At 36.2% G+C, this 27,093-nt stretch overlaps 1 protein-coding gene across 4 annotated transcripts; it reads right to left on the reverse strand.

The window, feature by feature from the left end:
• On the reverse strand, window positions 1–26,983 carry VCPIP1 (valosin containing protein interacting protein 1). Of its 4 annotated transcripts, none has more exons than XR_004972514.1 (4): window positions 24,001–26,981; window positions 17,781–17,867; window positions 3,421–5,453; window positions 1–2,755 (listed from the first exon to the last, which is right to left on the reverse strand). XR_004972514.1 is itself a non-coding variant. In XM_036338416.1 (4 exons), the coding sequence occupies exons 1-4, from the start codon at window positions 26,702–26,704 to the stop codon at window positions 3,545–3,547; spliced, it is 2,976 nt and encodes a 991-aa protein (XP_036194309.1). In that variant the 5' UTR covers window positions 26,705–26,983; the 3' UTR covers window positions 1–3,544. The 4 variants fall into 4 exon arrangements, 3 of the variants coding, with proteins under 3 accessions (XP_036194309.1, XP_036194311.1, XP_036194308.1); XM_036338416.1 differs by having other exon boundaries at window positions 1–3,580; window positions 5,305–5,453; window positions 24,001–26,983; XM_036338418.1 differs by having other exon boundaries at window positions 5,305–5,453; window positions 24,001–26,982.
• Window positions 26,984–27,093: the final 110 nt, after the last annotated feature.

Below are 27,093 nucleotides of genomic sequence, written 5' to 3' on the forward strand. Positions count from 1 at the left end.
TGAAGTTGAGGGGAAAATCAGTATGTATTACTTTATTTTATTGATATAAAAGAAAACTACAAATACTGTACAGTGAGGTGTGCTGTAGAACACTATACAGTTATAATAAACTATTACCAATTATTTATTACCCAAATGTAATATATACAAGCAATCACAAAATCAGAAAATAATGGGTAACAGCCAGTGCCTTAGGGATGATGTAACATCTATGCTATTTTATTGAGCAGTTAAAGCACTTGCTATTATTTCCAAATATTCTCACTATTACTACTGTTTTTTACATATACTAAATAATATTTCCCTCCAAAAAGTAGACTCTCCAGCTCTTGGCACTAACTCTTAAAGTCAAATAGACCTGAAAATATTGATAACCTTTTCAGTCTTTTATTGCTCCACCACAGGCATAAAGGCTCAGGAAGGGACTTGTGCATTCTGAAGAAAAGTATGCAATACCTTAAAATTTTAAATACTAAGTACTTGATACTCACAAGCAGATAACTAAAACTTTTTTTTTTACTAGTTTTCCTTTCTTTTACAAGAGAATAATCATTGTATTAATATTACACTACAAAAGGATGTAGACTCCATAATTTAAAAAATTAAATGTCAGATATACAAGTAATGGCATTTTCTCCAATAATTCACAATTTTTACAATTCCTGCTATTTTGGAACAAAGGTTAAAATTCCCACGATTTAAGTATTATTAAATATGAATTGAAACACTTAGCATCTCAAAGAATTATTAAGAATGACAGAACTTACAATTAACTATAAATCTTACAATTGGTGAGATAGCTCCCCTTTGTTATTTTATTTAAGTAAACATTCTACTATGGTAGGTTTTCAAGTGAATAGTTCTGGCTTGAAATAGTAACTTTTTAAATTAACTGTGAAGTGCCTTGAGGTTGTATAATTTTGTTAAATTATATAACCTTGTAATGTCTAACCAACTTACTTAGAGCATTTACCTCACTACTACTATTATAAAAAGTCATTTTAAGTTTATAGTAAGATGAGTGGAGTTTAACCTGATTTTTGCGAAGGCTTTTATGAAAATCTTAATATGGAAACTCTGTTTTGAGAACCTTGAAACTCAAAATCTGCTCTGCCATATTTTAAGTATGGGCCAATTAAAATTACTATTGAAAAATTAAGACAAATCTAGACTGATATTTTATATTGTCACTAGAGGCCCGGTGCATGGAATTTGTGCACAGTAGAGTCCCTAGGCCTGGCCAGCAATTAGGGTCGATGGGGGCCTTCCTTCCCCTGGCTGCCAGCCGGGGCCTTCCTTCATTCTGTGCCGCTCCCTGGTGGTCAGCACACGTCATAGCGAGCAGTCGAACTTCCAAGGGGACAATTTGCATATTGGCCTTTTATTATATAGTATTATATTGACCAAATCATAATGATAGAAGTTACAAGCTTATTTCATATCTAAAGACTAGTTATTAGTGAGGTCTAAATTTTTAAGAGAAATGTTTACTAACAGCCAGTATTACTACGTAACTACATAAAATACTTTTATAACCTTTGCATCTAGTAGCTAACGTGATGTCAGTACAATTCTCAAAAACCTGTCATTAGTAGTATGAGTTGCTAGCAAGTGATCTTCCCTGAGGTATGAGACATTTGCAAAAGTCTGCTCATTACCAATGAAGTAAGATACTCAAAAATAATGGCAATAAGGACCTGTGGCTGGAAATCACAGATGCATTTCAGATTGCAAGCAGAAGGCTTGATTGTAAAACCAAACTAGAAAATTATCAAATTATGCAGCAAATTTGCTAAACTTCTCAGGTCATTATCCTGAAACACAGTGAAAGAGGGGGAAATGGACCTTATGCTTGCCCTTAGACTAGTTCCTGAGTAACCATTCCCTTGGAGTTCATTATATTCTAGCTTATATTTGGCAGTTGTCTTGTTTTTCTTCAATTTCAACCAGTGTCTCATTACCAGCATTCTAGACATACACTATCTTCAATTACACCTGGACTTTGGGTCATCAATTCAAACTTGGTATGATTAATTATAAAATGGATTACTGAAGGAAAAACTTTGACTTTCAGTGAAACACTGCAAACAGAATTTAGTTATAGTTTATGTAACATCTAGGGCTAAAAATATTAACTGATTTATGATCTCCAGCTTGGACTCAAAGTTGTGGTGATCACAAATAATACTAAAAAATAATCATTCTTTAGTCCTGCATTTTATTATAATAACCATATGGAAGGACGAACAATGATATTTAAGAACTTAAAGAAATTGTTCTAAAACTTCTTTGTAAAGATGATACCTGGGCTCACCTCTCAAAAACCATTAATTACCCCAATTTTCAGCAGCTTTAAAATAATTTTAAGAAATATAATCATTCTCAGAATCAAGCCTTTTATTCTTTATCATGGGAGAACCCAAACTATTATAATATTTATACCTAACTGGCTTCTAAATAGCATTGCTGTGGCGAGAGAAATTAATGTGTTGTCAGAGATTAAACCCTTTGAAATATTCACAGGTACATTCTAATTTGAATAAATAAAAGTATTTAATAGGGAGATAAAATTTGATATTTTTACTTCATGCTATGAGAATGTATTTGTCAGTTATTAACTAAACATACTAAGCCACAGGTGAAGAAAATATTTGTTAAAGAAAAGGTGATTATATTATTTACCTGGAAGCAGTGCATTTTGCTTGTTAAAGTTTTCTTGTATTTAAACTAAAAATGGGGAGGCATGTTTCAATGGCTGAAAAGACCAAAAGTATAGTGGTTAGTGATATATGTAATTTTTAGTTTAATACACAGAAGTCACCTATACTAACTAAATGGGAAATATTAGTTGGCAGCTGCAGTTCTTTATGCAAAACTAGTGCACAATATAAAAATTCTACACTTTTCTGCTATTTAGATATAGAGAGAGACACTTGAAGTTTAGAAAAATGGAGAAAAACGGTTTAAAATGTGATAAAACCCAAATATATATCTTGCTCAGATATCACCTGCAAATGTCTAGATTCTCCATTCTTTCCTTACTCAAAATGGACTAGCTCATTTAGTAAGTAGATTCAGTCAGAGATACTTTCATAGAAAGAAAAACAAAACCTCTCTTATTTGGAAACACAAGTTAAAGTACTGCCTATATTCGTTATGAATCAACAGGTTGAGATTTTTAAACACCTGATATTATACTTCCTGATATACATTTTCTTAGAATGAATACACAATTCTGCATCTGTTACATGTGTAAACAGAGACAGCCAGGCTTTGCTCTAGATAAGAGATTGTATTAACAGACATTTTGTCTTTCATCCATTCTAATTCAACTTAATTTTAGTGAACAGAAGAAAAAGATGGATTGAAATGTACATTTCAGTATATAGGTTTGCAAAATAGGATAAAATAGTGGAATACCAATCTCCGGATAAACATTCTCTGTCTTTAAGGAATAAGCATGAAAGCTGCTTCTTGAAGAAACTGGCACTAACGATTTGATGAATACAAATGCCCAGTTGATCAGGGTATGATGCACTAAAATTTACATCCAAATCCAAGTGAAGCCAACAAAGAAAACCTTATAGATTCGGGGGGGAAAAAAACAAAGCAGTTTTGGTTCAAAGGGAGGGGAGGTGTTAAAGATACTTAGCATATATAAGCTTACATACCACTGATCAAAATCGTAGAATAATGTAACTCATAAAGAAAAATTCTCATTTATAAATTGTCTGTGAATCTGACAAACTCTGAAAATTAGAGATTAACTACTGCTACAATAATTTTTACATTTTCTACTATGCAATCAACTTTTCTGCAAGATTAAAGAAAAAACAAACTTGGTGGTACTTGACTAGGCCAGGATTCAAAAAATAATGGTAACATATTATCCACAACAGAGCACACTATTGGCTGTGTTAACTCCAACAGCAACATTACTGAATCACATTGACTTTTATTATTCTAGAACAGATATTTTCCCCATAATCTTGCTCAAATCAGCAAAATGTTTTATCATTACATTCTATTCTCAAAATATTTTCCCCAAGAATACTATCTCTATGAATGTTTACATTCACAGAAATGTCAAGATCCTAATATCTAAAAAATCCTTTTTATGAATTTTAAGATACAATTTAGTTCAGATAACCTTCAAATGTACATAAATCTTTGACACACTAGTAAATATGTGGGATGGTTACATCAACAGTAACAAATATCATTCCCTGCCCAGTCCTAGCCTTTTTAGAAATCAAACATGTTTAGCAAGAGAATTTTCATGTCTGAAACATTAAGACTTTCATGAAATTAAAATTACAAAGAACTTCCAAGGAACCACATATATGGAAAAAACTCATCTCAGCAGATCTAATACTAATTTGTAGGAATTCAGAGCCAGCCTGGGCAGCAGTATATTAAAAGCTATTGCCAATCACACACTTGCTATCATGCACTGAATAACAAGATATAATCTTTGAATTATATACGTACAAGATATTTAATGACTAATCAAATTATGTGGCCCAGCCAACAAATATTACATATTCACAATAAACATTTTGCCTTTATTAGCCTCTAATTAAATCAAGAGTGATCCATTGGCTCAGTTGTGTTTGTCATCTCAGCATCTTGACTATCCATCTCTTCAGGCTCATCCACGGAATTTCCCTTTTGTGCTTTTGACCTTGTGGCAAATGCTGCTCCCAGTGCCTCTGCCACACAGCTTTCAGTTGTTTCTGTATTCAAATTTTCAGTGCCACCAGTTAAAGAAAAAGATTCAGGTAAGCCAGTCTGAAGATTCCCAGACTTCACAGAACTCATAACTTCTCCTTTCCTTTGAGGAAGATCAGATGTTGACTGCTCTGTACTTTGATCCCTAAAGTGCTTGTCCATTGAAGCCTGAATAGAAGAAACCATTTCCTGCAATTTTTTTCGCTGGGCCTCAACCAATTCAGGATCCAGCTGCCTGCCTTCTCTCGTTGTAACTACTCCAGGAGCTATTCGAATAAGCTCACTGTTACTAGGAGTAGCTGTGAATATAGAAGGCTCCGTTTTAATGGAACTATTACTAAAGTCTGTCCCTGTGTTATGCTTCCTTACAACTGGAGTTTCCCTAGCTCTTGGATCAAGTTGTAGGTTACTGGATGCAGTTCCTAGAGAATGCCCTTTTCCCTGAAAGGCAGTTACATTATGAAGTTGATCAGATTTCTTTTTCACTACACCACCACTACCTAGTTTTAACAGCCCATGTGAGGGACTTGATTCCCTACTTCTTGTAGTAGCCTCTGCTCGAACCTGACTTACAGCCTCTTTAACTAAGTCTTCAACATCAGGACCGATGGGAAAATGTCCTGCAGCATCCACACACAACTCCAGTCTATCTTCAGAAGCATTATAGACAAAGGTTTTGCCAGGTAGATGTGGAAAAGTACAATGCTTGCCATCAGCCATACCTAAAGAAGGGGAAAGATATTTAACATATTAAAATGTTACTTAAAAAGGACAGTAAGGACAATTTTAGATGAAATAGTAAATTTTCAATAATTTACAGATTACAGCTTTCAAAACAAAATTAGAAAATAAATTACTATCAATGTAATTTAATATTACAAAAAAGAAATATCACCATAGACCTTAAAGTAGTACCTGGGGAGATGTTTAAAAGAATATATCATTTTGTATTGTGTTTATATAAGAGAATGTCCTGTTTTAAAAAGAGACTTGTTGAATATTTAAAAGTAAAATATCATACCTTTAATTCTCAAATGGCTCAGCAAAATATATGCACATATTACCTATGTATCTGTATAGAGAGACATAAAGCAAATATTTCTAAACCATATATATAAAATTAACCTATCACAATGTTAGGAAAGTAGCCTCAAACAAACAGCTAAGTAAGCTATAAGAAAAAAAACAACAGCAATAGTGTTAGTAAAGCAAGGGCTTATTGTAAAGCAGTAAGAAAATATATTTTCATTTACTAAAATTCAATTTAAAAAAAATTTTTATTAAGTTATTACATATGTGTCCTTATCCCCACATTATCCCCCACCCCCCTACTCATGCCTTCATCCCCCTGTTGTCTATGTCCATTGTTTAGGCCTATATGTTAGCATATAAGTCCTTTGGTTGAGATTTTATTCAATTCAATTTCTTTGAAATAGTTGTATTTCATGTTACTATTCTTACTCCTCTCTGGTAGGTCAGAACCACCAAAATAAGCCTGTGTTATTTTGGGGATGCTCCTCAAAATGGCCACTGCAATTTACTTCTGATAGTCAACTTATGCAGCAGTAGAGGACAGGACTTTAAAGCAGGCTTCTCTTTATTTTCTAATTGAGCAGTTTGATCTCACTACATGGTATTTCAAAACATTACAGTTTTTGCAGCCTTAGAATAAAAAAATTATATGTGTGTTTTAAACTATCCAATATTCTTACATTTTAAATCTGTCACTGTAATTAAACTCCAAGTATGCACAAATAAGGGTTAAGTTTTAAGGAAACCACAGATTTTCTATGTTAAAAGAAAGATGAAGTAGACAACTTTTAATAATAAATGGTACATATGGGTATGTTTATGGCAAAATATAAAGGCAAGAGCAAACTACTTTTAAAAAGAAATTGTTAAGCCCTAGCCAGTTTGCTCAGAGGATAGAGCATCGGCCTGCGGACTAAAGGGTCCCGGATTCGATTCCCATCAAGGGCACATGCCCAGGTTGCGGGCTCTCGTGCAGGAGGCAGCCAATCAATGATTCTCATCATTGATGTTTCTATCTCTCTCTTCCTCTACTTTCCTCTCTGAAAGCAATAAAAATATTTTTTTTTTTAAAGAAATTGTTAGTAAGTATACTATACAAATTCAGAGAGGGAGCAGATGAGTGAACTCTGGAATGTTTTGTGGGCTTTCGGGTCGTCTTCAGTTTTATAAGTTATTAAGATTAGTGTTTTTTTTTTAAAAAAAGCCACTGATAAAAGCTAGAGTGGTTCTAATGTATCTCATTGTGAATATTCCAAATAACCAGAGAAAGAAAATGCAAATGAATAAATAACATGCAGTAATTTCAAATAAACATTCATTTCAATGATAAGTGAAGTATCAATAAAAATTCAACTAGAATTTCCTCTTTGCACATTTTTGGCAGAGATAAATGGCAAAAATAGACACACAAAAATTAAAATCAGAAATGTGGTTTATATAACACCTTTTAGGCACAACCCTGGAATCAGTTTATTATCTACTAATTCCCTACCTCAGAGATTTTAAACCACGGCTCAAAAAAACAACAGCAGCAAAGTAGAGAATTTTAAAGTAAGGTCAGGGACCTACCTGGGCAAAGCTTTTAAACATTCATTTTAATAGATAACATATAATGAGACTCACTATATACCAGGAACTAAAATAAACCCTGACGATTCAAAAATAAAATGTCACTCTTATAGGAGACTGACACAAACAGATCATTATAATTCAATCAGATAAAATAATATTGGGTATGCTACTCATATTTCACTGATTATTTCAGGATTAAGTGAGAAAACATGCAAAGCACATACCACAGTGTCTAATATAAATCAAATAATTAATAGTTAATTTCTCTTTAAGCTCAAAAAAGGTTTTGTAATTGTTTCCAGGCTGCTATTGTGAGGCTTTCCCTTAGCTATCCCTGGAAAGAATCAGAGTCCCACACAATTCATCACAATATTATCTACAATAAAACACTGGAAACAATATAAGCTTTCAACAAGAAGAGAATGATTATTGTCTACCTGATGGAAGTAATATACAACTATTAATATTGATATAAATAAACCTATGATGCTTCGTAATATACCTTAAAATGTACATGATGAGAAAAATAGCAGGAAACAAATCTAAGTAATTACAATCATGCTCAAAAAAGTGTGTATGATACAAATATTTTATTACAGCTGCTGTTTCCCACTTCTATAGTTTCTAGACATTTTACACTATTTAAAAACTTAAAATATGTATTTAAAAAAATCAATGCAAATATTTTAAGTATTGTAGTCCCTTTTAAGCATAACTTATATAATAGTCCTTTGAATTTTAAGAATCAAGGTGTATTACATTTATAGCACATAACAATTCCATTACACATATAGACCAAAAGACATGTATACTAACATTTATAGCTACATTCTTCCTTACATCCTCAAACTGTAAATTACCCAAAAATGCATCAGAACAATGGATGAATATATTAAAACTAGTGCCCTGGTGCATGGATTCATGCATATTGAAAATAAATTAATTAGAAGGTGGCCAGCAGGGCAGGACTGGGTGAGACGGGCCGGACATGCCCTGGAGCCAACCTCCGCAGTCCCTCCCCAGCCAGCCGCACCTGGGGCAGCACCATGTCTCGAAGGGCATCTGCAGAGTGAGTAGGGTCCCTCCAACAGGTGGAGTCCCTTGGTCTGGCCTGCAGAGATCAGGCCGAAACCAGTTCTCCGACATCTCTCAAGGGGTCTTGGATTGCAAGAGGACAGTTCTCAGGTGATGCACCCCAGAATCTGGCTCCCTCCTCTCTGGTTCCAGGGTGCTTCACCCAAGAACTGCTGTTGCCAAGTCACTGCAGTTCGACAGCTCCTGCATTGAACGTCTGTCCCCAGTTGTCAGTGTATGTCATAAGTACCAACCAGTTGGTCGGACGGTTGCTTAGCCAGATATAGATAGATATAGATAGAGATAGAGATAGAGATAGAGATAGAGATAGAGATAGAGATAGATATATAGATATAGATAGATGATACAATAGAAAACTACACAATAGTGAAAATAAACTATAGTTAAATCCATTAACATGAATGAATCTGAAAAACAGAGCAAGTCACAGAAAGTATACAGCATAATTCCATTATATAAAGTCCAAACACAAGCAAAACTGAACAATATAAGTTAAAGGATATCTGTGCAAGGGTTAAAACTAAATTTGCCATTCATCTCCTGCATTTATCCCTGTATAAACACCTGCAAGGAAACTTACTACATTTTAAGCCAATTAATTTTAAAATACCTTTTCAAATATAAAGAACTAGAGGCCCAGTGCACAAAATTCATGCACGGGCAGGGTCCCTAGGCTTGGCCGGCCATCAGGGCCTATTGGGGCCTTTCAGCTGCTGACCAGGGCCTGCCTTCCTCAGCTGCCGGCCAGGGGCTTCCTTTGTTCTGCACCACCCCCTGGTGTTCAGTGCATGCCATAGCGAGTAATCAAACTCCTGGTCTCCCGGTCAAACTCCCGAGGGGACAATTTGCATATCAGGCATATATATATATATATATATATATATATATATATATATATATGGAATATTTATAGTCTCGTTCAGTTATATTGGACAATATTTCTACTCAGATGTAGATATATCATCTCTTAGGGTGGATTTTAACAAAGTAAGAGAAGCATGTTCTTTTTCAATTTTTGGAGGGTATGGGTTTGCAAGTGAGAAGGGCTTGATTCTTTGACTGCAGGATAATTTAATGATTTGCCACATGAATCTGTCCTAAAAAGAGAACATTGTACCACAAATATCATAAGAAATTGTATTTTGGAAGATAAAATAATTTTCTGATGATCCATTTCAAATGGATGTTATATATAGTCAAGACTTAATGCCACAAATAACAGCTAGAATTTAAATAATAACAACACACATTAGCTAAGAATTTATTTGGTACTAGGCCCTTTACTAACTGTTACATATGCACAATCTCATTTGATCTTAACTATAACCCTGAGATTACCATACCCAGTTTACAAATAAAGAAACTAAAACTTGTAAGTCATGTGGGGAGTAGTGATAAAGAAAATTTGACCTCAGATGTTTTTACTCCAGAGCTCTAAACTACCTCCTACTAAGGATAAATACCACAGGTAACATTTAAAAAATGTATCAGCTCAAAAAAAAGCCTGGCCAATATGACTCAGTGGTTGAGCATGGACCCAGGAACCAAGAGGTCACTGGTTCATTTTCCAGTCAGGGCACATGGTTTACTGCACACTTGCATTTGCGTTCCACACCCTGTATGACAGCAACTTTGCAGAGTACCCTCTCGCACTCCGGGACCCCTCGGCGGATGTCAGAGAGCCAGTTTTGGCCCAATCCCTGCAGGCCAGGCCGAGGGACCCCATCTGCCGGAAGGACCCCCGCTCGCTCTGCAGACGCCCCACAGCACCACACCAGGTGCAGCCAGCCGGGGAGGGACCACAGGAGGTTGGCTCCAGGGCGTGTCCAGCCCGTCTCACCAGTCCCGTCCCACTGGCCACCTTCTAATTAATTTCCTTGCACCGGGTCACTAGTTATGAATAATGCTATTATGAACATTTCTGTACAGATTTTGTGTGGACATGTTTTCATTTCTCTTGGGTATACATCTAAGAGTGGACCTGCTGGGTTGTATAGTTAGTCTATGTTATATCTTTTTAGGAACTGCCAAACTGTTTTCCCAAGCGGCTACACTGTTTTACATTCCATTGTATGAGGGTTCCAACTTTTCTATATCCTTGCCCACAGTTCTTATTATCTGACTTTTTAATGGTACTCATCCTAGTGAGTGTGATATACTATCTCATTGTGATTTTGATTTGCATTTCCCTGATGCTGAGCATCAATTCATGTGCTTATTGGCTTTGTAAGCATTTTCTTTGGAGAAATGGCTATTCAGATCTTTTGTCCATTTTTTTGTTGCTATCGTTAACTTCACCTGAGGATAGTTTTTTTCCATTGACTTTTTAGAGAGCGTGGAAAGGGGTGAGAGAGGGGAGAGAGAAAGAAACATCAATGTGAGAGAGACATAGCAACTTGTTGCCTCCTGCACCCGCCCCAACTGGGGCCAGGGATCAAACCTAAAACCCAGGTATGTGACCTTGACCGGGAATTGAACCTGAGACCCTTAGGTGCACAGGCCGATGCTCTATCCACAGAGTCACAACGGCCAAGGCTCCTTTGTCCATTTTTAATTGGGGTTTTTAGTTCCTTATGTTTTAGATATAAACCTATCATCAGATATATAATTTGCAAAAATGTTTTTCTATTCTGTGGGTTGTCTTCACATTCTTATTTTTTTTTTAATATGTTTTTATTGATTTGACAAAGAGAGGAAGGGAGAAGGACAAAGAGATAGAAACATCAATGAGAGAAACATCAATCAGCTGCCTCCTGCATGCCCCTATTGGGGATTAAGCCCGAAACCTGGGCAGATGCCCAGACCGGGAATCAACCGTCACTGTTGACCTCTTGGTGCATGGGACGACACTCAACCAACTGAACCACACCAACCAGGGATCTTTTCACTTTCTTGGTGGTGTCCTTTGCAACACAAAAGTTGGATTGTAATTTATCTACTTGTTTTTTGATGCTTTTACTTTTGGTGTCATATCTAAGGTTTTGCTAATACAAAGTCAAAAAGTTGTATACCTGTCTTCTGAGATTTTTCTAGTTTTGGATCTTATATTCAGGTTTTAATAGAGTTTGAGTTACTTTTGTATTTGGTGTGAGATAGGGGTCAAACTTCCTATTTTTCATGTGGACATAATACCTATCCTATTACCATTTGTTAAAAAAAATATATTCTTTCCCCCATTATCATAATCAATCCTAATTTTAAAATACTTTTTAAAAATCATTAACTGGTATCAATATATTTCAGAAGGTAGAATAAAGTGAAAGAGGGAAACTTAAAAGGAATGCAAAAGTGAGGGGTGTCAGAGAAAATTTATAGCTTTAAATTTATAGCTTTAAAATTATAGCTTTAATTGTGTTGTAAAAAACAAAACTTTATAATAAATAATCTAAGTTTCTACTTAAAGAAGCTTGAAAGAAGAATGCACATTAAATACAAAGTAAGCAGAAAGAAGGATAAAATAAAGAGCAGAAATCAATGAAACTGAAATCAGAAAAACAATAGAGAAAACCTATAAAGCCAAAAGCTGTTTCTTTGAAAAGATCAATAAAACAAGTAAATTATAAACAGGTCTAGTCAGCAAAACATGACAAGTACAAAACAAGAAAGGTACAATATCAGAAATGAAAGAGCTACAGACCTAACCAGACACTGAAAGGACAGCAAGGAAATATAAACAATATCATGCCAATAAAATTGATAACTTCGATAGATATCTTCAAAGCCAAAACTAACAAAGCTTACTAAAGAAGAAAGGGATAACCTTATTAGGGATAACTCTATTAAGAAATTAAATTTGAAGTTGAAAATTATCCAACAAAGAAAACTCTAAGCACAAATGTTTTCACTAATAAATTCTACCCAACATTTAGGAAATAATATCAAAACTATTACAAAATCTACCAGGAAACAGAAGAGAAATGAACACTTACTAACTCTATTTTATGAAAGCCAACACCATCCTGATTATACAGTCATTACAAGAAAATTACATGCTATTATCCGTCATGAACATGAACACATGCAAAAACAACAAAATATGAGCAATCTGAATCCACCATGCAAAGTTGGTTCAATATTTTTTTAAAACCCATTTTTAATTGGGTTTTTGAATAGTCACAGAGATGTAAAGTATAGCATCGAAAATAGAGTCAATAATAATGCAAAAACTATGTATGGTGTCAAGGGGATACTAGACTTATTGGGGGAATCACTTCATAAGTTATGTAAATCTAACTACTATGCTGTACACTTCAAACTAACATGATATTAAATGTTGACTCTAATTTAAAGTAAAAAAATAAAAATTAGCCGAAACCGGTTTGGCTCAGTGGATAGAGCGTCGGCCTGCGGACTGAGGGGTCCCAGGTTCGATTCCGGTCAAGGGCATGTACCTGGGCTGCGGGCACATCCCCAGTGGGAGATGTGCAGGAGGCGGCTGATTGATGTTTCTCTCCCATCGATGTTTCTAACTCTCTATCTCTCTCCCTTCCTCTCTGTAAAAAATCAATAAAATATATTTTTTAAAAAATAAAAATAAATAAATAAATAAAATAAAATAAAAATAAAAATTAATAAAAGGTAAGCAAACAAAAATAGTGAGTCAATGCAATTCAACCCGATCAACACACTAAAGATAAAAAACATAAGATCATTTCAATAGATGCAGGAAAAGAGACCTGCTAAAATTCAGCATCCATTTACAATATAAACTTCCAGCACACTAGGAATAGAAGGGAATGCACCCTCAACCTGATAAAGGACATTTCTCAAAACCTACAGAACAGAATGCTTTCTCCTAAGATCAGCAACAAGGCAAGGATGTCCACTCTCACTACTCCTAACACTGAACATATAGCCACAGTGCCGTAAGGCAAGAAAAAGAAGTAAAAGGCATACGGATTGAAAACGAAGAAATAAAACTATCTTTTATTTGCAAAGGATATAAACAATCCCAAAATATCTGATAAAAGCTACTAGAACTAATATGTGAGTTTGGCAAGGTCCCAGAATACAAGGTCAATGCATAAAAATCAATCTTATTTCTGTGCACTAGCAATGAACAATAAGAAATCTGAAGTTTTTAAAAAGGATATTTTGCCCTGGCCAGTTGGTTAGAGCATCATCTGATGAGCCAAGGTTTCAGGTTTGATCCACGGTCAGGGAACATACAAGAATTAACCAATGAATGCATAAATGAGTGGAACAACAAAAATCAATGTCTGTCTCTCCTCTCTCTCTAAATTCAATTTAAAAAAATTTAAAAGCATATTTTACAATAGCATCCCAAAACATGACATATTTAGGTATAAATGAACAAAGGATGTGCAAAATTATATGCTGAAAATTACAAAATGTTGGTAAGAGGAATTAAAGAAGATTAAGTAAATGGAGAAATATAACATTTTCATGAACCAGAAGATTTGATATTATCAAAATTGTCCTCAATTTGACCTACACATTCAACACAATCACAACAAAAATCCCAGCAGACATTTTGTAGAAAGTGACAAGTTGATTCTAAAATTTATATGGATAAGCAAAGTACCTAGAATATCCAAAAGAATTTTTAAGAAGATTCTAGAAATAGATACATTTGTACATGGCCAAATGATTTTTTACAAATAACCTTTTTGACATATATTTTGTACATAATTCACCCTTCTTAAGGAAATAATTCATGGGCAATTTCTTAAAATGTATTTGTATTGATTTCAGAGAGGAAGGGAGAGAGACATCAACGATGAGAGAGAATCATTGATTGGCAGCCCACTGGAGATCGAGCCTGCAACCTGGGCATGTGCCCTGACCAGGAATGGAATTGTGATTTCCTGGTTCATAGGTCGATGCTCACCACTGAACCACACCAACCAGGAAATATTTGATAAAGGTATCAAAGTAATTCAATGGATAAAGTGTAGCTTTTTCAACAAATGGTGCTAGAACAAATGGACATCCATACATTTAAAAAAAGGTCCCTGGGCAGGTGTGGCTCAATTAGTTAGAGCATCCTCTCATATGCCAAAATGTTACAAGTTCAATTCCTGGTCATGGTGTATAGGGGAGGCAACCAGTTGATGTTTTTCTCTCTAAAAATCAATAAAAACATATCCTCGGGTAAAGATTTTAAAAATAAATAAAAAATAAGAACCTTGACTCATACTTTGCAATATATAAAAAAAATCAACTTGAAATACATCATAAATCTAAGTTAACTAAAACTAAAAAACTCCTAGATGAAAACACAGAAGAAAATTTTTGTGACCTTGGATTGCCAAAGATTTCTTGAATAGGACACAAAAAGTATAAATCCTAAAAAGAAAAAAATGTTGCCCAGCTGCGGTGGCTCAGTGGATTGAGCATCATCCCATGGACCAAGAGGTCCTGGGTTCAATTCCCAGTCACAGCACATGCCTGGGATGCGGGATAGATCCCCAGTAGGGGGTGTGCAGGAGGTAGCCAATAAATGATTCTCTCTCATCAGTGATGTTTCTCTCTCTCCCTCTCCTTTCCTCTCTGAAATCAATAAAAAAAAAAAAATATTTTTTTAATGTTAAATTGGTATCAAATTTAGAAAGCTCTACTCTTCGAAAGGTACTATTAAGAAAACATATGGGGAGGATGAGGACACATTGGTAATACCTTAACTAATAATAATAAAATAAAATAAAAGAAAACAGACAGCCCTGGCTGGTTTGGCTCAGTGGATAGAGCGTCGGCTGCGGACTGAAGGGTCCCAGGTTCGATTCCGGTAAAGGGCATGTACCTTGGTTGTGGGCACATCCCCAGTAGGGGGTGTGCAGGAGGCAGCTGGTCGATGTTTCTCTCTCATTGATGTTTCTAACTCTACAACCCTCTCCCTTCCTCTCTGTAAAAAAAATCAATAAAATACATTTTTTAAAAAAGAAAGAAAACAGACAAGTTACAAATTGGGGAAAATAATTTGCAAAACACTTATCCAATAAATGAATATGTAAAGAACTCTCCAAACTCAATTTTTAAAAATCCAAACTAATTGTAAAATCGGGGGGGGGGGGGGAGGTAGCAAATAACCACATGAAAAGAATCTCAGTATCATCCGTTTTTAGGAAAATGCAAATTAAAACCACTATGAAATAGTACTATAAACCTTTTACAATGGCTTAAAAACAAAAACTGATACTATTAAGTACTGACAAAGACACAGAGTAACTAGAATTCTAGAATTGGCTAACTCTAATACAGTGCTAGTAGGAATATAAAATGGTCCATCCACTTTGGAAAATGGTTTCAAAGTTTCTTATAAAGTTAAGCATGCATTTACCACATGACTCAGAAATCCCACTCCTAGGTATTTACCAAAGAGAAGTGATAACATGTCCACACAAATGTTTTTAGTGGCTATATTTATACTGGCCAAAAACTGCTAATAAAAAAACATACCAACTGTCCTTCAATTGGTTATGAATTCTTTAAAATGTGATGAATACATACAATGAAATACTACTCAACAATCAAAAGGAATGACTACTAATATATGCAGTCAGACAGATGAACTGCAAAAGCATTAGGTTAAAACAGAAATTGGCAATTTTTTTCTGTCAAGGGGCATCATGGTAATATTTTAGGTTTTGCAGACCATAAAGCCTCTGTCACAACTATTCAACTCTGTCACTGTCATTTTAAACAGTCACAGACAATATGTAAACATGAGTGTGGCTATGTTTCAATAAAACTTTATATACAAAAGGCAGTGGGCCTAATATGGCCCACAGGCAATTTACCAACCCCTGTGCTAAATCAAAGGAGCCAGACACAAAAGGTTATACTATATAATTCCATTTATATGGTGATATGAAAAAGGCAAACGTAGACACAGAAATCAAATCAGTAATTGCCAGGATCTGGGGGTAAGGGTAAGGGATTAATTAGAAAGAGATGTAAGGCAACTTTTTGGAATGATGGAAATATTCTCTCTATCTTGATTGTGGTAGTGGTTACATGACTATATGTTTATCAAAATTTATATATCTGTACACTTAAAACAGGTAAATATTACTATATATAAATTATGCTTTAATATTCTCGTCTTCGAAAGAAAGGGAGGGAGGGAGAAAGCAAGCCATTCTTTGGTCCCCAATTCAAAAAACCCAAGAGAAAAAAAAATTTTTTACATAATCAAAACTCAAGGAAATTTAAACACTGATATTTGGTTATATGTTTTAAATGTGATAATTGTATTGCAATTATTTTTAAAAAAATAAAAATATAAGAGTTATATGAAGTTCTCATAGATATTATATTATGTGTGAAATTTATTTTTAACAGTCCAGTTGAGATGGGGGTAGAAATGTACTGATAATTGTTGAAGCTAGGTTATGGGTAAATAGAGGCTCATTATAAATCTATTATTCTTGCTACTTTTGTATATGTTTGAACATTTCAACAACAGCCAAGTTGATGTGGGGGTAGGGTTAAGAATGAAAAAAAAAAGTGAGAAAGAGATAAAATAGAGATTATGCACTTAATGTCTACTGACGTCAGGTAGGTGAAGAAGTAAGATAAGCCAGAGTGATAAAGTCTGAAACCAAAGCATTCACATCGTAATTTTAAAAAGACATGTGTGTTCCAAACACACACTGGCATCCTCTCTCTCAAAATCTTAAAACTCTGAATATATAGTTATATACTCACACATGCCTCTATAAACAATGCACACACAATTAGAAAAGTACTAAAATATAAATGAGCTGTGTCCTAAAATCCAGAAAGCACTGGGGCATGTATAATAATCATAGCCAAAACACAATACAACAAACTATATTTATCTGGTTCTGGGATAGTCACTAGCATTAAAACCAAACTGCTTCTGCCCAACTGGCATGGCTCAGTGGTTGAGCGTTGACCTATGAACCAGGAGGTCATGGTTCAATTCCGGTCAGGGCACATGCCTGGGTTGCAGGCTTGATCCCAGTATGGGGCGTGCAGGAGGCAGCCGATCAGTGATGCTCTCTCATCACTGATATTTCTTTCTTTCTTTCTCTCTCTCTCTCGCTCTCTCTCTTTCTCTCTCTCTCTCCCCCTCTCTGAAATCAATAAAACTATTTCTAATTTCGCAATTTGTCTTTAGTTAAGAATCATATATATTGTTTAAATGAGAAAATAGGAACAAGAAAGTGATAGATTATTAGTAATATTATAGCAGAAAACACAGCTGAGCATATCAGAATAATCCATTTTTAATTAGGTTGCTAAAGAATACATATCTAAAATTAACATTAGAAATAGTTTTAGAATACTAGCTGAACTTTCTTAATCTTATAACACCTTGAGTGAAGATATTATCTAAAAATAAAATCAGAATTTTACTATACCCATGGTTTTCTTCATAATATTGTAGAATACGCCACCCTTCTGGAACATGTGAGGAAGCCCCTTTGCATAAGACCATACATCTTCTCCTGTAAGATAAAAACAGATACAGTATTAGCAACGAACAAAAGTGTTCAACCAGGGTTGTTTTATATGGATTAGCCACTAACAGAGATTGCAAGGCAGCCTGGTATAACATATAGGGAGATAATATGGAATGATGAGGCTATAGCACACTAGGAAATGCATGACCCACCTAAAGATGGCAGCCACTGCCAAGTACTGTCATGGAAAAGTGTAGGCCCAATGTTTCAAGACAAAAATGGCTTTTCATAAGAAGCTGGAAATCTGCATTTTTTAAATGTGAATTTTTTAAAAATATGTTTTTATTGATTCAGAGAGAGGAAGGGAAAGGGGGAGAGAGCTAGAAACAAGGATGAAAGAGAAACATCAATCAGCTGCCTCCTGCACACCCCCTACTGGGGATTGATCCCGAAACCAGGCATATGCCCTGACCAAGAATTGAACCAGCAACCTCCTGGTGCACAGGAGGATGTCCAACCAACTGAGCGACAACAACCGGGCAATTCTCTCAATTTTTAAATGTAGGAGCTAATTAAAAAATGTCTTCACAATTACACAAATATGAGGCATATTAAACAAAATAGATCTGAAAACTCAATACAGCTCAAAGGATACTAAGATAATTTATTAAAAATAATATAAAATTGTATTGTCTATATTTATGTTAAAGCCAAATAAAAACAATGGAAGGGGAAAAAAAAACAATGGAAGGGGCTAGGGAGAAAAGTAAATAGGCTGAAGATAAGTAACTAATGTTTCGGCTCAATCCCCAGGTGCCACGCAGCAAGCATCAAATCAATGATTCTCTCATCATTGATGTTTCTATCCCTTTCTCCCTCTCCCTTCCTCTCTCTGAAATCAATAAAAACATAATTTTTTTTTAAAAGAATGGAAGGAACATAAAGTTACTTTTGGTTTGTAGAATGTGGTTGTTTTGTTTCTTTTTAAAAAATATATATATATATATTTTATTGATTTTTACAGAGAGGAAGGGAGTGGGATAGAGAGTTAGAAACATCGATGAGAGAGAAACATCGAACAGCCGCCTCCTGCACACCCCCCACCGGGGATGTGCCTGTAACCAAGGTACATGTCCTTAGCTGGAATGGAATCTGGGACCCTTCAGTCTGCAGGCCGATGCTCTATCCACTGAGCTAAACCGGTCAGGGCTATTTTGTTTCTTTATACTTACTTTCATTGTTTTCTAATCTGATAATGTACAGTACTACTTTCATAATCAGGACTTTTAAAATTTACTTTATACATATTTGAATTCTTTGAATTAAAAAAAATTAATATCTTCTAATTGAAAAAAATATAAAAGAAAATAAAAGGTATCAAAGTAACTGAAGTATAACCCAGCCGATGTTGCTCAGTGGTTGAGTGTCAACCCACGAACCAGGAGGTCATGGTTGATTCCCAGTCAGGGTACATGCCTGGGTTGTAGGCTTGATCCACAGTAGGGGATGTGCAGAAGGCAGCCTATCAATGATTCTCTCTCATCACTGATGTTTCCATCTCCCTCTCCCTCTCCCTTCCTCTCTCTGAAATCAATAAGAAAAATATTTTTTAAAAGTAACTGAGTATAGAAAGGAACAAAGCCAATGTTTAACTTAATCTTCAGAGCATATTATAAAATCATCATTTATTATAACATCCACATTTATCTTAAGATACATCTATATGCATTATTTTTATTTTATTTTTTAAATATATTTTTATTGATTTGAGAGAGGAAGGAAGAGGGATAGAGAGACAGAAACTTTGATGAAAGAGAAACATTGATCGGCTGCCTCCTGCAGGCCACCCCTGGGAATTGAGCCACAAACCGGACATGTGCCATGACCTGGAATGGTACTGTGACCTCCTGTTTCATAGGTTGACACTCAACCACTGAACCACATCGGCCAGGCATGCATTATTTTTAAATCAACTTTATAACTGCTCTACTAGATATATGCTGTATATAAATCAATTAGAGGGGTGATCAGAGGGCATGTAAAGAATAATATGTATTAACTACTATCTAGATTTGAAACTGTCCTTTATCCAATATTTAAAGAAAAAATATCAAGATGTAATAATGATGCTCAGATCCAATGTTATCTAAAAACATAATGTCTGAACCCCAGGTATAATTCTGGAAAATCTTAAGGCAGTTATAACATCAATAGGCACTATTAAATTACAAAATATTGTATACTTTAAACTCTGTCTTCTCCCTTTCTCTAAGCATATCTTTGAGCAAGGATTTTAAAAAAAAGTATATTAAAAATGCATACAGTTTTTTTCAGGAAGATAGAAAGTACACAAAAACCAAACAAGTTTCTCAACTCCTGAAAGGTCGCTCAACTTTGTAGTGAATGGGGTAAATATCACAAGTAGCCTAACTCCATTAAAGCAACTCCAACAAATTGTTTTTCACAAACCTGTCTTTATCTCTTGAAAAAGAAAATTAACTAGAAACTCAGTAGAATACATTGATGAGAAAAAATTAATTAGCCTAGTTTTTATGATGGATGCTGTACCATCTATCATCTCTACCACAAAAGAAAATCCACAAAAAAATCCACAAGAAAACAATAACCAGAGTTAGAGTCACTCCACTACTACATAAATAATAAAGATTACAGCCTGCAAAAATTGTTCAATAACCCCCAAGTGGTCTGGATAAAGCAGATGTGAAATAATTACAGGCAAAATATTATTTCATTTTAAAACTACCATCATAAGATTAAAATGACTAGTTCCATGAATCGTTTATATTGAGCAAAAGACTCATGTACTTACTTAATGTCTTACTGATATACAGAAATAGATATAAACTCTATTTAATAAATATTCTACATAAAAATAATGTAAGGAAAAGCACATGTCCCTATCAAGCATTCAGCCTATTTAATGAAGATATAAAAGCTATATAATGAAAACTAAAGCTATGAAAGTATGGGATGCCCTCAACTGGGATCCTTCAGGTAAGTTTATGGAAAGCAAGGTCTGTGTCTCATTAATTTTGTACCTCTAGCAATCTCTAACTCACAGCAGACATTCATTTTGCTGAAATAATCTGCACTAATTCTTTCAGCATTTTCTTAACACCTACTAAGTGTCAGGCCCTATACTTGGTGATAGCGTTTCCATCAGTGAATAAAACAGATTACTATCTCTTTTGTGGAATTTATAATACAGTGGGGGAGGCAAATGGATAAGTAAGCCAACAAATGAGATAATGAAAACTTGTAATAGGTGCTATGAGAGAAATGAAGAGGATAGAATAGAAGGTACCTATTTAGAGTGGTAAATAAAGGTCTCTCAAACCCTTATATAAGGTGATCAGAAGGAGAAAGCCTCTCTTAAGAAGGCGGTATTTAAATCTAAACCTAAATGAGGAGCCAGATATTTGAACAGCATAAAGCTTGATGAGCTATTTTCTAAACCAAAACAGCAGCTTAGTTCACATTTGGTAATTCACAAAATAATTTCTGCAATTTGAAACTTGCAATTTTCTAAATAAGCTCTGTCACTTTCCATTTTCCAGCCCACTCCAATCCAAACAGCAATAGTTTCCTGGCACTCTTTACATAAGGAGTGTATATAACTATCCCCAACTTGATATTCTTACAAACACACCACTTTTTATTAAGAGTATCTTCTATATAATTCAAATACAGTTATAAGTAGAGGTAGAAAATTAATATTTATGGAGGGACTATTACAGGCCAGGCACTGTCTTAGTACTTTAAAGCAGAAAGTCTCTCAAGTGTTACCACTATAAAATTAGCAAAACACTGTTTATCTTCAAATTTTGTGTTTGAGTGGAAGAAGATTTAAAGAAATCTGAAATTTGTAAGGACAGCAACATAAATATTGGAAGTGAAGAGGGAAGGGTTCATAAAAGGAAGACATTATCTTGGTGAACTCATGGCAGTCCATAGTCTATTACTCAGATATTCAGGCGCAGAAACCTCAAACCAAAATAAAAAAGTGACTAATTATAAACCAGAATTATATTGTACTAATATTTGTTACAAAATATATTATCTTGTTGACCAGACTTTTAGACTGCTGATCACAATCTCATTCACACCACCTAATCCTCATTAGCACTTTCAACTGTACATCAACATTTATATCAGGAAGCTAAATCAGTGATCAGAACTGATGCTTGATGAATATGAAATCAGTAAAGGGATATCAGATCTTTCAGCCAGGCCATGGTGAGGACTGACCACTTATTCCTGTCCCTAAATAGAGATTACCTTCCTAGTTACCAGAATTTTCATGAACCACAGGTAATTTATCTTTCCTTTTGTGCAGCAGTGTATAAACAGTGCCAAATTCTGCTTTTCAAATCTTTTTCAATGTTCAGTGCTGACCATCCATTCCATTTCTGCTGGCACAGCCTTTGTTGAGATATGTTAATGTCATGTGTTTAATTCAATCAAAAACATTTCAGAGTACCTGTTATCTGCTGGGCACTATACTAGGTGCTGAGCATCCAAGGTTAATTATGATCTGAGCCACATCCTCAAAAATTCATCTTCTATTGAAGAAAGCCTCCTCTTTTCTGTTTTTGATCAAGGAGATTGCTTTCTTTAAAAAAAGTGTCTTCTGAAAATATCTAATTTTATCCATTTTGTGCTGATGTTATTTAATTTTTAGAGTTCTGGGAGTAATAAATTGTTACTCTGTATATTAACTACAAGGGGTATTTTGTATAGAGGAGGCAACTGAAGTACTGGGAAGTTAAGCAGCTTATTGAAATCACAAAGTTAATAAGTAGAGGAGATAAGATTAAAATTCTAGATCTTTCTGATTCCAAAGATCACACAATATTTCCTCTATTCCATGCAGAAACTAAAAACTCTAAGACGGAAATATATAAAATGCCTACATATCCCCCCCAATTCAATGACTATGTCTGCCAAAATAAAATCAGCAATATCAAGTTTATATATATATAGTTATACATAGTTATAAATTTGTACAGGGTTTTGAGATCTATTAACTACTAGACCCCCCCCCCCCCTCAATTTAACATGCCAAGAATAAATAATCTTCATTTTGGAAGGTCAGGTCCAATTCACTGATATTTAGCATTCTTGGAAACAGAATCAAAACACAGATCACTTTTCTAGTTGAAAGCTCTAATCTCAGCAAAAATAAGGCCCTTCTAATATGTAAGAGATCTAAATTTTACTTCTACTTTAAGCCTTACTATGTAAAACATATTAACACTAATTAAAAAACATACATTAGGCAAATAAGAATGTAAGAAGTGCATCAATGGATCACATCTCAAATAATCGAAACCTTTAAACTACATATTCTGTTGATAATATATTTTCCTTTACTTTATGCTTAATTATTAAAAAGAAAGCTTCGAAGCAACCTCATTATCATCTACATCTGTTCTTCATGTTTCTTATGAGTTACAACAGTTCATTACAATTATGGCAGTCACTGAGTAAGGAAATTACTTGAACACTAATCCTAATTACAAATAAGAAAAATGTGATGAACTGGGGAAGGGAGAACAGGAAATGGAGGAGAGACACTATCAGGTGGGAGTGTGGTGTGAAGAAAAACACCAGAAACTGCAATTCATCAAACAGGAAGTCCTGAAATCACATGACATGCAGAAAAACAAAATTTAAAAATAAATGAAAAGGGGAAAGAGAGGTGGGCAGGTTCAATAGAACCGAGAGGGGGAAATGAAAAAGGCTTTAAATGGATACATTACAAGCCTATTTAAAAGAAGAATTATTGGGGTGGTGAACACACAATACAATATAGAGATGAATTATAGAACTGTACACCTGAAACCTATATAATTTTATTAACCAATATCACCCCAATTAAGTCAATAGAATTTTTTTAAAATTTAAAAAAATTATATTTAAATAATCTGGTGTTAAGGGACTATTTTCACTATTTTCACATTAGGAGTAAATGTCCTCCTAATATTTACTCAACAGAAAAACACACAAATATCTAGCCATTAACTGTGAAAAAGATTAAAAAAATAATTTTCTTCTAAAATATAGTTTTTATGATGACCAGATTTTTTTACAGAAACAGAAAAAAGTGTATTACATTCACCATTAAGAAATACTATCTGAGTTAAATTCATCTTACCCATTAACGTTGCTAAAAGACACAAGGAGTACATTTCTTTGTCAGCCTGCTCCTGAAGTTCCTTAGATGGCAGTTTACCAGTAGCAGCAATCTCTTCTTGTTTCACAGTGTGAGCAGAGTGTGCTGCAGCAGACTGACCACCTTCTGCTTTACTTTTTAGAATCTCTATTGTAATTCTGTCACCATGCTGTAAAGGAACTGGCTCCTTTTCCATTCCTGCCTGGGGTGGCATTAACTCTTTAGGAGGAAAGCCGTATCGAATACACTGTAAATAAGGAGGAATGTTGAATTCTCTGGCTATGCTTTCCTGAAGTTCAAAAAAGGTTGTTGAAGACTTAAGTGTAACCATGGACTGTCGTCCATCATTAGTTGTTATTCGGATTTTCTTCTCTTTAGAAGTTGTTGGTGAATAGGGAGATTTGGTAGGGGTAGCAGGTGCAGAGGATGGACCATCCCGAACGGCACTGGGAGAAACAGTCCTGGGCTGCCCTTTTTGCTCTTGTTTTAACTTCTCTGTTTTCCGTTTCTGCATTACAGAAGCCTGTTCCGTAATAGTCTGTTGAATAGTTCTTTCGGTTTTACTCATGTTTAACTCCTCCTTGTGCAAAGTTTTTGTTTTCTGTCCAGTAAGAATAATTTTAGTTGGGAGCTGAGACTCTGACTCTTGTCCTTGTACATCTTCAGCTATTTGGGCATGAGCACCATCTATATTTACAGGAGTATAATCATCAGGATTCTTTTTGGCAGTCTGATGCAAGATAGTGTGGACAACTTTCTGAACTAAGATTTCACTCCCAAATTCACCAGGAAAGTGCTTGGTAACAAGTTTCATTGCAACATCATAAACATTACTATTCAAAGATGAATCACTTTCATACTGGAACCAATATACTGTTTCTCTGACCACTCTGCCACCCCATTCCAAAGTAATAGGAAAAGCTTCTGGTAGATTGTCATACTCTTTACCATCCCAAAAATGTTTGAATCCACAACCACACTTGCCACCAGTGGATCTCGAATTAGTTCTGTCCCCATCCAAATACACAATAGACCCATCTCCTCTGACCCTTCGCACAGATGTGCCATGACACCAATTACAAGCTGGTAGGCTACTTAGTCCATAGTCTGGTACCAGAACATCTTTCACTGAATCATATGAGCAAACCACACTGTTCAAGGGAAAGCTATAATTTTTGTCAGGCCTCAGCTGTCCATGAGTACTTTTTGCCAGGTTATACAGTTTCCCTCCTGGAACCAACCACTCTGAAGGAACATGAAGTTCAGAAAGGGCACCACAGAGCAAACATTTGTGAAGGCGATTATCCATTACTGCTTTTTTAGCAGCTGCTGTGACTTCTTCAGGCTGAACTCCTATCACCCCAGTCCTCCTGTAGAAATATTGATGAACATCAGCAACCAAACTGGGGTGGATACCATGTTTGTCCATAAAGACTTCTTCCATAGCAGCAACAAGCCTAAGTAAGTATTTATCCTGCAGACTTCTGTCTCCTCCAATAACACAACCACCATCCTCCTCAAGTTTGATGTACTTTTTAATAAGGTCCTGAGGCACACCCCATGCTTTAGGAAGCAAATTCATAGGCAGTTTGGGCAAAGCAGCCCCTTTTATGCCTACCAAGGGGATATAATGGTTTCTACCAGAGCTACTCCATGCAATACAAATTGGTTTGTTCAAATGACCATCTCTCCCAGTGCACTTCTCTGCAGGGATGAGCCCAGGCAGAAAAGTGGCTGAATAATCACCAGAGCTTCTCATGCCACTGAGAGAATCTAACAGAATAATAGGGCGATGTAACACATTGGCAAGACCAAATATGTGGATGTTCCTCAGGCCCAAAGGAACACCCTCAGGCGGTACAAACAAAGGGTCACACTCATTGATAATGTCTTCCCACTCAGCAGCATCAATGAAGTCATGGAACAGGGCTTGGTATCTGGGCAGGTGCTGCTGAAAGTGCTGTTTCAGATTCTCTCTCAGGGCATGCCAGAAGAGCTCCCGGCCCACTAGAGCCCGGGACACAGCATGCACCAGGCAGTGTCCATCCCCGTCCACATGCACTGGAATGAGGCATTCCTGACTTTTATTGGCCCGCTTGATGTCCTCAAGGGTGTCATGCAAATACAGGAGGCTTCCGGAGCGGTCCTTGCCATAGCCCACCGTGTTCACATGCTCTGGTTCGATGAGGAAGGCGCGGTCACCCAGTAAAGCGCAATCGAACAGTTCGCCCTGGTTCATGTCCCGGAGAAGCTTAGCCCGGCCTGTCTGTTTATCCATTCCATAGCGAGCTAAAATGGGCGACAACAATTTGCAGTGGTAGTTGGAAAGGCCCATCACCTTTACCAGTTCCGTGGTCTTCTTGGGCGCCCCGGTAACCCCCAGCAGCGCGTTCCGCAGCAGGTTGTGTAGCACTACGTCCGGGTCGGTCACCTCCTCCACCCCCAGCAGCTGCTGTTGCTCGTGCCGCTGTCCGCACTCGGTACACTCGATGCTGACAGAACCGGAGGCCGGGAAGAACAGACGCGCCTGGCACTTCGGATCTGGGCAGCTCCCGGAGAGGATTCTTCGGTCTCTCCGCTTCGAGAGCATCCCCGGAGCAGTCGCCGACAGGGACGACGAGGTGTGCGGTGCCTCAGGGGGAGGAGGTGGCGGCGGCAGCGGAGGCGGCGGCGGCGGCTGAGACATAGCTCTCGGCTCTCGAGTCTCGTTCCGCGTCCCAAGCGACCCTCAAAGGCTCATAGCCCAGACCCCCACCGGCCCAACTCGGTCTAGTCCGGGCCCAGCGCGAATCGCTTTCGTTTTCCTACCAGCTCCTCCTCCTCCTAGGCGAAGGCGGAAGCGGCGGACGTTGTTTCTCTTCTTACTTCTCCTCTGCCGGAGCCGTTGCCCCGAACGTAACGGCCACCACCCTATCCCGCACTCACACTCACTCACTCACTCTCGCTCTCTCTCCTCAGACACACAGACATACACGCCCTCACTGACAATGCGCAGGCGCAGCTTCCGCTCTGCCCTCTGGGAATTAAAGTCCTCCAGCCTCTCTCTTGGCTATCGAATACCAGAAACGTAAGTCC

This window comes from Myotis myotis, unplaced genomic scaffold (genome assembly GCF_014108235.1).
Source record: "Myotis myotis isolate mMyoMyo1 unplaced genomic scaffold, mMyoMyo1.p scaffold_m19_p_16, whole genome shotgun sequence".
NCBI classification, from domain to species: domain Eukaryota; kingdom Metazoa; phylum Chordata; class Mammalia; order Chiroptera; family Vespertilionidae; genus Myotis; species Myotis myotis.

Excerpts from the sequence above, each read along its gene's own strand:
- VCPIP1 (XM_036338415.1), bottom strand. The coding sequence starts at position 26,704 with ATGTCTCAGCCGCCGCCGCCGCCTCCGCTGCCGCCGCCACCTCCTCCC. Across the intron at positions 17,868-24,000 it reads TCTTTTAGCAACGTTAATGG|GAGAAGATGTATGGTCTTAT; the intron begins GTAAGATGAATT and ends TTTATCTTACAG. Across the intron at positions 5,454-17,780 it reads TATTATGAAGAAAACCATGG|GTATGGCTGATGGCAAGCAT; the intron begins GTATAGTAAAAT and ends CCCCTTCTTTAG.